The sequence below is a fragment of the Phalangium opilio genome, unplaced genomic scaffold (assembly GCF_054372755.1).
Source record: "Phalangium opilio isolate 3A_F unplaced genomic scaffold, DU_Popi_V2 ptg000055l_1, whole genome shotgun sequence".
Lineage (NCBI taxonomy): Eukaryota > Metazoa > Arthropoda > Arachnida > Opiliones > Phalangiidae > Phalangium > Phalangium opilio.
In genome coordinates this window covers 3,112,964-3,124,986 of record NW_028324174.1, presented here as the reverse complement: position 1 = coordinate 3,124,986, position 12,023 = coordinate 3,112,964, and the positions used below count along the sequence as shown (strand labels likewise).

The 12,023-nt window shown below is 41.1% G+C and overlaps 2 protein-coding genes across 2 annotated transcripts; both read left to right on the top strand.

The window, feature by feature from the left end:
* Nucleotides 1–373: 373 nt before the first annotated feature.
* On the top strand, nucleotides 374–3,085 carry LOC149668636 (uncharacterized). Its single transcript, XM_089840859.1, has one exon. It carries the CDS (start codon nucleotides 374–376, stop codon nucleotides 3,083–3,085), a length of 2,712 nt encoding a protein of 903 aa, XP_089696985.1.
* A 24-nt stretch (nucleotides 3,086–3,109) lies between these two features.
* Nucleotides 3,110–5,548, top strand: LOC149668635 (uncharacterized). The gene has a single exon (XM_089840858.1). The coding sequence runs from the start codon at nucleotides 3,110–3,112 to the stop codon at nucleotides 5,546–5,548; it is 2,439 nt and encodes an 812-aa protein (XP_089696984.1).
* Nucleotides 5,549–12,023: the final 6,475 nt, after the last annotated feature.

The window sequence follows — 12,023 nt, the reverse complement described above, 5'->3', positions numbered from 1 at the left end:
ATTTTTTATCGTTTGTTTGTTAGTCTACATTTTTAGAATTAATTTTTTGTTCGTACTATATAATCAGATAACTTAATATCAAAAAGGGATTTGGTTTTGTAGTCGCCGTCCGGGCACTTCGCTTAGTTTTTACCATTAGTTAAATAAATTGTTTATGTTTAGTTAACCAAGTTCGCTTTCTTGTCGTCAGACACCACAACCGCGTCCAGGCTAATTATAACCTTTTACCGTGTCAAGTCGTCCGCGCAAGTTGTCCGGTAGGCCTATTCGACTAGTTCACGAACATTTATGGTCCGTCGAGCCGGATCGTCAGAGTCGGCTTAATTACGTGGAAAGCTGGTCGTTGGGTTGATCACCACTGCGGACGTTCACAATGCCAGTAACCGCTCTGGAGAAAGCCACTGCGGAACGGAATAAAGGCGAATTGGGTCTGAACAACATCAGCAACAGAGTTCAAACACATGCCAAGACTCCTCTTAATCAACAGCAATTGGAATTTTTTCTGGAAGAAGTGGACAAGTCGTGGCAAGTCATCGATGATGCGCATGTCAAGGTGGTCTCGTTGGACGCTGAAAATGCTGGCCTGCATGAACTGAAATGGGATGACTTATTCACGTTGTATACGAATTCGAAATGCGCACTTAAATCTATGCTAGCCACTATGGTTCCAATCTCGACACGTCAGTTGTCTGTAGGGTCACATTCGGAGATCAAATTACCTAAAATCAACCTCCCAACGTTCGCGGGAGAAATACATAATTGGATATCATTCCGGGACATGTACCTCACTGCCATCCACAACAATCAAGAATTATCAGATGCCCAGAAATTTACCTATCTCAAGTCAAGTTTAACCGGAAACGCCGTAAATCTAATCAAATCACTCACCATTTCTGATGCCAATTACACCATTGCTTGGGATACGGTCACCAAGAGGTTCGAAAACAACAGAGAACTCTACTTTGCCATTATGAGACGATTCTGCTCGCTGCCCATGATACCAACCAGCAACTCAAATGCCTTACGATCGATCGTGGATGCGGCGATGGAATGTACCAGAGCTCTCGACACTCTTCCGATAGCGAATAAATGGGATGCCGTTCTGGTGTTCCTTCTAACCCAGAAGTTAGATCCGTCCTCTAAGGAGCAATGGGAACTTAGTCTCAAGAACACAGAGATACCAAAATCAAGCGATCTGCTGGAATTTATTGAACAAAGAGCGCGCTCCTGGGCGGCATCATCATCCGGTCGCAATCCTCACGTCACGAGGAACCCAGTGACCTTGCACACCAGAACTGGAGCATCGTCCTCAGATGGTAAATGTACGTTCTGTTCCGCCAATCATTTCAATTTCCGATGCCCAAGACTGTCCGCTATGAAGGTCCACGAAAGGCGATCATTAGTACAGCAATCGAACCTTTGTTTCAACTGCCTTCGGACGGGACATAGAGTGAAAGAATGTCCACTGGAAAAATACTGCAAGACCTGCGATAAAAAGCATCACTCCCTTCTTCACGTGGAAGTTGAGAAACCAGACAAAGAGTCAAGTAGTCAACCATCCAATACAAAAGAGTCCGATAGACAACAACCAAGCCAGGCGCAGAATTTTCATGTCCAGGACGCCGCCTGTGCAAGGGATGATTCCATACTAGCTACCGCTGTAATCAAAGTAAAAACTGCGCAAGAGACAGCCCTTCAAGTTCGAGCTCTATTGGATGGCGGATCGACTGTATCGTGCATCTCCGAAGCGTGCATGGCGAGACTGGGCCTCGCACGAAAGAAAGTCCAGACGGAAGTAGTAGGCCTAGGTGCGACGCAACTCGGTCGAGCTAGAGGACTTACTCAGGTTCATTTCAAACCATTCTTCGAGGACACAACGTCAGAAAGGTTTTGCGTCAACGCTTATGTATTGAAGAAAATCACATGTCAGCTACCTTTACGAAAATATGATACAAGCAATTGGCCTCATCTCAGGAAGCTGCGACTGGCGGATCCCGAGTTTAACATCCCTGGCGACATTGATGTACTGTTGGGTGCTGACGTATTTTTCAAACTCCGTTTAAATGGGAAACGAACCAAGGATGCCTTTTCTCCGGATGCGATCAATTCCAAGCTAGGATGGCTGGTTTCCGGGCCGACGAGCATTGACCAACCTAGAGTACACTTTCATCATACTCTCACACTCGAAGAAACCCTGAATCAATTTTGGGCGATTGAACAAGTGCCAAAGACACAAGTCATGACGCCGGAAGAAAAAGCTTGCGAGGAGGATTTTCTAAAGTTCCATTACCGAGATCCAGCCGGAAGATTCGTGGTACGCATACCAATGAAAGAGCCAACGATTCCTCTTGGATCTTCGCGCGAGATAGCCCTGAGAAGATTCTACCAAACTGAAAGGAAGATCGACGCACGCCCGGAGTTGAAAGCCTTATACGAAGGATTCATGGAACAGTACGAAGAGTTGGGACATATGTCGAAGATCTTGCCAGAGAACCAAAAGAAGTCTGCAAGAGTCTATATTCCTCATCACTATGTAATGAAAGATTGGAACCAAACCTGTAAATTCCGAGTGGTCTTCGATGCATCTTCTAAGACCAGCTCTGGATTCTCCTTCAACGACGCTCAACTCGTGGGTCCAGTGGTCCAAGATTCGCTATATGCCATTGTCATGCGGTTCAGAATACATCGTATTGCCTTTGTCGCTGACATCATGAAAATGTACCGCCAGATACTAGTAGTCCCAGAACAACGAAATCTGCAATGCATACTGTGGCGGTCGACACCCAAGGCTCCTGTTCAAGAATTCCAATTGAACACTGTAACCTATGGAACAGCCTCGGCACCCTTCTTGGCAACTCGAGTATTGCAGGAGTTGGGCGACACGGGGTTACATGAACATCCGTTGGGAGCTGCGATTATCAAAAGGGATTTTTACATGGACGATGTAATGAGCGGAGGACAAACCGCAACACAAACCAAGATCGCTATATACCAGATTCGCTCACTGTGCGATGGTGCCGGTTTCCGACTCAGTAAATTTGCCTCAAATGACCCTGATTGTTTAACAGAAGTACCGCCTGAGTAACAAGATTCCAAGAACATACTAGCGATGGATGACGATGCTCTTGTCAAGACACTCGGACTTTACTGGGATACGAGGAAAGATCAGTTCCTGTTCAAAGTACAACCTGCGCCCTGTCAGTTACCTCTTACGAAGAGGACTCTACTTTCCGAAATATCGAAGATCTTCGATCCCATGGGTTGGCTTGCCCCCATCATTATTCGCACGAAAATCTTGATGCAGGATGTATGGAAGGAGAAAATCGATTGGGATGCCGAAACTTCCGTAGGAGTTCAAACATTATGGGCGGATTTCAAGAATTCCATTATAAACATTCAAGATCTTCGAATAGACCGATGGATGCATTCTTTACCTGCGATATCCGTTCTCGAACTTCACGGATTTTCGGATGCATCCGAGAAAGCATACGCTGGAGTGGTATATCTGAGATCGGTCGATCAAGCTGGAAATGTCCACATTTCATTACTCACAGCAAAGACAAGAGTGGCTCCGGCAAATAAAGCGATATCAATCCCGAGGATGGAGCTCTGTGGTGCATTGCTCCTTGCGGATCTCATGGAAACAGTTCAAGAGTCCTTAAATCTGAACTTCAATCAAGTTAAAGCTTGGACAGATTCGACGATCGTATTATGTTGGCTGTCCTCTTGTCCACGTCGATGGAAGACGTTTGTCGCAAACCGGGTTTCAAGAATTCAAGAGATAATTCCGGTATCACACTGGCATCATGTTCCCGGACTTGAGAATCCAGCTGATGCAGCCTCCAGAGGAGTATCAGTGCCCGAGCTACTAAACCATAAACTCTGGTGGAAGGGACCTCTATGGCTATCCAGTCGGGAGCCGTGGCCAACTCCATCCATTTCGGATTCCAAGACGAATGCCACAGCCATCGAAGAAGAAGAAAAAATCGTCATTATGACCACAAGAATAATTGTTGATAACGACATCTTTACACGGTTCTCTACGCTTCTGCGACTACGACGCATAACAGCATGGATACTTCGTTTCAAACATAATGGCCTGAACAATTACCGGAAGAGACAAGACCCCAACTTCAAAGCCGTAATACTTTCTGGTCCCTTGACAAGCATGGAATTAGAGAACGCGTTGCTCACATTAGTAAAGATAGTCCAAGCCTACATGTTTCCGGAAGAGATAGAGTCCTTACGCCAGAGTAATCCGTTGCCGAAGCGAAGCAAACTACTATGTCTACATCCTGTCTTGGATTCCATCGGGGTCCTCCGTGTAGGAGGAAGACTTAAACACGCAGATCTCGATACAGCCACAAAGCGTCCAATTCTGCTACCGAGACATCACAAATTTACGGAGATGGTCATTCAAGAGGCCCATACCCAAAACCTGCATGCTGGTACTCAGATGGTTCAGAGCATCCTATCATTAAAGTATTGGATCATTCGAGGAAGAGATGCAGTAAGACACCAAATTCGGAAATGTGCAGTCTGCACCAGATATCGTGCCGCCACCGCTAACCAGATGATGGGTGATCTACCAAGGGCTCGAGTTCAATACTGCCGAGCATTTGCGAGAACTGGCGTTGACTACGCAGGACCCTTTTATCTTCGTCCAATCACTCCGAGAAGCAAGACATCCTACAAAGCTTACTTATCCCTTTTTGTATGCTTCGTGACGAAGGCACTACATCTTGAAATTGTCTCATCACAAACCACCGAAGCCTTTCTGGCAGCATTGCGCCGATTCACTTCAAGACGTGGGAAGCCTAGCGATATATATAGCGACTGTGGAACGACCTTCGTTGGGGCCGCCAAGGAACTAAAGGAATTTATGAAACTGATTCAGTCAAATCCACACAATGCAGCTGTCGCAGATCGTCTTTCCGCACAGGGCATAACATGGCATTTTAACCCTGCCGGAGCCCCACATTTTGGCGGACTATGGGAGGCCGGCGTCAAGTCGGTAAAATACCACCTACATCGAGTCATTGGTAACACCAGACTGACCTACGAAGAGTTCTCAACCGTAGTCACACAGATAGAGGGTTGCCTAAATTCAAGACCGTTAACTCCGCTTTCATCGGATCCCACCGATCTTAATGTTCTCACTCCAGGTCACTTCCTAATTGGAGAATCTCTTCAAGCAATACCGGATCCTGACTTATCTCACCTACCTATGAACCGACTTAACCGATGGCAGCTACTCCAGAAGCTAAAGCAGGATGTCCATAAACGCTGGCTTCGGGAGTACGTAACTAGACTTCAACAACGACCCAAATGGATGAAACCGCAACGCAATATCGAAGTTGGGGACATGGTCTTGGTCAAATCAGACGTTACCTCACCCGGAAATTGGCCTTTGGCCAGAGTGATCGAAATTTTTCCGGGACAAGACGGCTATACTCGGGTCGTTACCTTACGGACCACCAAAGGTGAAATCAAACGACCCATCGTCAAGCTATGCCTTCTACCGTTCGACCATGAAGATGAGCCCTGAAAGTTTGCTACTAACGTATCAAGGCCGGGAGAATGTTCCGATCGGAAAAAATGATATTACATAAAAAAGATACCAATTTTGTAAACCTATTTTTTATCGTTTGTTTGTTAGTCTACATTTTTAGAATTAATTTTTTGTTCGTACTATATAATCAGATAACTTAATATCAAAAAGGGATTTGGTTTTGTAGTCGCCGTCCGGGCACTTCGCTTAGTTTTTACCATTAGTTAAATAAATTGTTTATGTTTAGTTAACCAAGTTCGCTTTCTTGTCGTCAGACACCACAACCGCGTCCAGGCTAATTATAACCTTTTACCGTGTCAAGTCGTCCGCGCAAGTTGTCCGGTAGGCCTATTCGACTAGTTCACGAACAATTTTATCAGATTTAAATCGCATGGCTCTTTCGAAATCAATAATTTTCAGGTTAATAGTGTCCAACGTATCAAGTTTATGGGACATCTCATTAATCTTGGCCATTATTTCCCTTAGAACATCAGTAGATTGTATTTCACTTACGGGCTGATTCGTTGCTGAGTTTTTTCGTTTAGTCGAATCCGGTTGCTTACAAAAGTCACATTTCCAAGCAGTTTTCTTGGCTCCTAACTTTCGTAAATTTTCTTCGGTTTTTAAACTGGTGCATTTAGCATGGTAATAGTTCATACATTCACCAACACATTGAATTATGTCTTTAGTCGTCGTTATTTCGTTATCACAGCTAGCACAGAATTCTGCCATGTTTAAATATATAAAAAACTAGTAGCTGAAAAGCAATGTTGATAAGCGAGACGGAGCGAAAAACATGCGACTGTTTGCTGCGAGAGCTGAATTAATTGGTTCTTAAGAGCAACGAAAACTTGAAAAAATAACTCCTTTAAGGAAAATTTTGCCAAACATTGCATCAATATTTTAAATATGTCCTTGGAGCGTTCGTTTTAATCGAAAATACTTCTAAAGGATTCCATAAGTGTATAGCGAATAATCTTGGAGGAAGAAAGTTTGATTCTGGAGTAGAAAGTTGGGAGCCTTTTGTAGTTGTGTAAAAATACGAAAATGCTTTTCGCGGCTGGGCAGCAGTGAGTGCCACCTCTCGATTTAAATATGAAAGTAGATAAGTTCCGTATAATAGAAGATATTTTTGCTATAAAAAAGTGGAACCTAAAACGTAGGTTCGACCTGAAATCGCCGCTCTACGAGTAAATTCTACGTCCACGCATGGGAAGTTGCTCTCGTGTTAGCCCTAAAGGGTATTCTTCTCCAGAATCAAACTTTCCTCCTCTAAGGAATAATGATTTTGTCGGAAAATAAATGACGGTTTAACCTGAAAGCAAAGGAAATGGACGTAAACAGACAAGTTCATAATAATAGCAAGCTCTCTCTCAGTGACCATATACCCAAAAGATAAAACCGTACTTCATTTGTCAGCTTTCAAAAATCGTTGGCACTTTGTGCATATATTATTATCGATTCGAATTTATTTTCTATTAGAGTTGTTCAACGAACCTTATAACATTAAGAGTGTTCGACGATGCTGAAAAATATTTGTTCATTTTGTATCGACTGTAGGTTTGATTTGAAGTTAGACTAGAATTATCTAGACCCCATTAGCGTTGCGAACTCTAAGAATAGTGTGTTTTAAGTTAGTTTTAATGATATATCTAATTTAAAAATATTTAAGCAAAAAACTAATGAACGTTTATAACCAGAGAGATTAACGAAATATGAACGAAATAGTTTTAGGGAGACAAAAAGACAAGAATTCCTGGGAATCTCGCGGTACTGCAACAAGCTCTGAATAACTGAAGATAAAATCATGGATTTCAGATTCTCGTTCTTATCTGTAAAGCTTTGTCCACATTGAACTCGCGCTCGCGTGTTAGCGCCTTCGTCTATTCGCATCTTTGCAACAGATCACGAAAAACATTTACACTTGTGTTATGATACACGCAAAAATTTTGCTTTTTCCCATGCGAGAGTCAATAAAGTGTGAGCAATCATTGCGCCATCGACGTAGTCCAAAGAGAAAAACGAAACTAATCGCCCCACCTTTCTTTTCGTCTGTGATTGGTGCTTTTCTCGCGAAGGCGCGAAATTCTTGGCCTTGTCGCAAGAAATTTGAATATTCGCGAGGTAAAGACGCAAAGTAGCGAAAACCCAATGTGGACAGTAGCGCGATCTTGCAAACAAGCAAAGCGAAGATGCGAACTCGCAAAAAGTGTCAGTCTGGACAGGCCTTAAGACCATGAAATTATTCACAGACCAAGGGAACAATTAACGGTTTTTCAATAATTTTTTCTGTTTCGACGCAGGGTGACAATATTTCCGCCTCGTTTATGACGAAAGGAGATATCTCTTTTCAGCATTCGATATGGACCACATTCCGTTTTCATTACATTCTATGTAACTTGCGAAACGTAACGTTAGTAAAGTTTTAAATTAAAGTTTTCATATACTTTTGGAGATAAGTCGTTATTTATCCGAAGTAAACAATGTTTCAACAATTTCCCATAATCTAAGCTTTGTTTATTACTTTCCATTATACTCTGTCTTCAAAATGAGAAACATACTATTCGCAGAAAAGACGATTCGGTGACAATTGTAGTGAATAACGAATTCTTATAATGGTTTATCATTTACACAGGCTGAAAAGGGTGGAAACTGACATGGCACGCAACGACCTGATTCAACTTAATGAAACACGTTATCAGAATGAACTATATTTATGGAAGAGAGCCATAGAACATGGAGTATGAATACAGAACGTTGCAGATTTAAATTCAGCGCGAGATAATATAAAATACTTTCACACTTTTAATAGATTACAGACGCGGCTTCAACAACCTATATTCCAATCCCATCCGCATTGGAGTGTTGCCACCAGTCACCAGCTTTGCAAACTGTGTCCTATTGTATCTTAAGAAAGAAAATCAAGCTAAATTCGTCTGTCGATAAAAGGCTTCAACGGAACAATCTGGTTGACGATGATATCCTGTTTGATCCTAATGGCGCTAGCAACATCCTTTCTCAAATACATCAAGTCATCTAGAACGCATTCTCTACTCCGCCTCATCTTTGAAAATGTTTGGAAATACATCTCGGGTCTCCTGGAAAACTGTTAAGTTCACTCGTATTTGTTTTCGTTAGAAATTAGCGTGAAAGTTTTCGTTTGGGCACAATAATTTCCAGATTGCAAAAAGGTTTAACACTTTAGTTTTTTAGCATAAGTATGTTTTCGAATTTGGAATCAGATTCTGGTGATTCTGTTGATGGGACTACGGCGAGAATTCTATTGCTGGGCTGGTTAATTGGAGCAGTGTTTTTCGTCAAATGTTATTCGGGATTGTTGAGCGGCGAACTATTAATTTCCAAGGATCAACACATCGACAATATCGACGATCTTCTAGGACATCCTCGAGTAACACCAATTTTGTATACATTCTCAAGAATTCATCGGATAATAAATATTGGACTAATACCATGACAGAAATAGCTGTCAATTTACAATTGTAATAGTTTAGGGTTTAAAAATGACGCGCTCAAAATTTGGGCTTAATTGATCCTAAAAATAGTAATCATCTTGATTATTAGCTAGGGTAGTCGTTTCTGTTTAAGGTTTAAGTTTTTTCACCGATTTCTTTTGATGCAAAGAAAAAACACCAAAAATATGACCCTAAAACTTTGTGTATACATTGAACTAACTACTTTCCTTCTAAAGAATTAATACATTGGTAATGATTGAGAACATCATTATTACGAATAATGAAAATGGGGAGTATACTCGTCCTCAGAAGCGTGCCAGATCGGATTGCCGATACTTGAAGAGAGTTACTGAAGTAGGAGTAGGATTATTCCCTGAGGACGTGTTTCTCAGTGGCGCAGTTGCATTTTTTTACGAGAATGCGAATTAAACTCCAAAAATATGACAATAAATATTACATCGGGAAAAAAGATTATCATGTTGGAACTACACACTACAAATTCAACGAGAGACTGCCAAGAAGCATTCTAAACCAACTTGACTTTTTGTAAGATACTGAAAACCCCAAGTATTGAGTGATTTTCATTTATGATAGTAGTTCACGCCTTGTATTTGTACAGGTGTCTGCGATTTGTGGAGACGCAAAAAGCTACACCGAACGAACGGATGTACACCATGAAAACTGCAGGCTATATGCTGCCTGAGTCATCACAGATTGAAGATTTTCGCCCTTGTCACTAGATTTTCTGTAACGGGATTTCACTTATATGGGATTTCTTTTGCAACAGCTTTCACCAATTACGAAATATTTTCCATTCCATTTCAAAAATGAAATACAATTCTTAACTAGAAAGGGTTCTTATTACAATAATCGTAAATAGTAGATATTTGTTTCATTCGAAGTAAAAAAAGCTTAACACTTAATCAAAACTAAAAAAATAAGTTCATACTAAAATGTATGTATCTGTAAATCTAAAATTATTAAATTATCTTTGAAACAAGCAACCCTCTGAACAATATGTCTTACCTTTATAATGGGTTAACGCCATATTTGGCCTAAGCAAAGGCTTAGAACAAATTTTATAAAATTTACAAACGAATCCGGTCGAATATATCAAAACTAATGTAATTTCAATTTGATCAGTTTTAAGAAACTCCACTGAAATAAAACTTTTCATTTTAATCGCAATTAATCGCGTTCTAAATGTAATTTATTCTTTCAGCGGAAAACGTTCAGGCTCGTTTACATGTGAGCAAGAATTAATCTTAAAGCGGAGAGTAGAAGTTGAAAGTTGAATCTTTTTCTCGCGCCTAAAAAAATCGCGTCTGCCCAAAGCGTTTGTTTCCGCTGCTCCACCCGCTCCTTCGTTTACATACGAACTGGGCGGTAACCGAGATTGCAGAGTTGCCTTTCAGTCGGAAGTAAACAAATAAAATGACGTCGACTGTCGTTAGTTTGTTTCTGCTTAAAAATAAATTGCTTTTGAATAACATTCGACATTTATAACAAAAAAAAACAACAGAAAATTAGAACGGAACGTCGTTGGTGGGCACATCCTATATGGAGAAATGAAACAAAGAAGGCTATTCTCGCCTTTTGGAACGTTACTTGATATAATTTGTCAAGGTGCGTATATTTTCTTTACTTGAGCTTGAGAATAATTTTGATTTAATTGTCGAGCTTGAAATGATGAGGCAATGTGATTACACGTATTTCAAAAATTTTATCTTGTTCTTTTAAAGACATTCTCAATGTTGGTGCCTATGCCTATTTCGCGAGATAAACAAACGCAAAAATATCAATTGATATTCGCTCCTTGGATATTATTGGCTTGGAAAATCACGTGACTCTTTGCGACAAGCAAACATGAGCTGAAATATTTAAGTCGGCAGATCGGAGCTTATTCGGAACACCCGCTTCGTCTATGAGCAACAAGCGCGACTTTGACTGTTCAGACAAGAGAGCAGACGACAGTGACGACCAAAAAGTGAGTGAGATATACTCTGATTTTTGAACCAATCAGGATCTCGTTCAGTTAAGGCGGGAAATTTTGAAAGTGAAAAATACGTTTGCATTGAATTAGGCCTATTTCGAACAAATATGAACTCCGAAGAGACTACTGCACTAATTTTGCAAAATAATAATTTGTTAGCAAGTTATTTTTCCTTTGGAAGAGCGAAAATCAATCAAATAGGCAAATTTGGGTGAGAGAAGTCTTCGCAGATAGATTCACAGACGGAGATTTTTATAATCTCATACCAAAACTTTGGCCTTTGAAATTAGGGAAGACCCTTTATTTATGGAATATTGTCGGATGACGCGTAGTCAAGTTGAATATGTTTTAGGCTTGATAGAAAGTAAAATATGTGTTGAAGAGTTGCACTTGAGGGATAGTATTTCAGCGAATGAGCGCCTGTTCATAACACTGAGGTATTTAGTCTCATTAATGCCACAAACAAAAATTTGATATTTTTATATATAAAGATTTTTGGCTACTGGAGTTTGCTACGGCTCCATTTCGCTCGCTTTCCGCGTTGGAAAAGCGACGGTTTCACGAATAATCCCCACTGTTTGCCAAGCCTTATGGGATGCCCTGCATCCTATATATCTTCCACCGATGAACAAACACAAAATGGCTGTGGCAGCGCATTGCTTTTTGGAAAAGTGGAAGTTTCCCAACTGTGTAGGAGCTGTTGATGGGAAGCACGTCAACATAATAGCCCCGACTAAATCAAGGTCATTGTATTTTAATTACAACGGGCACCACAGTATTGTCCTTATGGCAAATTGTGACGCCCATTAAATATTTACATTTGTCAATGTTGGAAACTTTGGACGAATTAGTGATGGTGGTATTTTGAACGCGAGTTCATTGGGAGACGCTGTAAAAAATTCCGAATTTTCCCCTTCTCCAAAATCCTTGCCTGGGGCAGATTTATTAATTCCAGTGCCATACTGTTTAGTTGGAGATGAGGCATCCCCGCTTTCCAAACATCTCA

Coding starts and splice junctions, on each gene's coding strand:
- LOC149668636 (XM_089840859.1), top strand. CDS start 374: ATGCCAGTAACCGCTCTGGAGAAAGCCACTGCGGAACGGAATAAAGGC.
- LOC149668635 (XM_089840858.1), top strand. CDS start 3,110: ATGGATGACGATGCTCTTGTCAAGACACTCGGACTTTACTGGGATACG.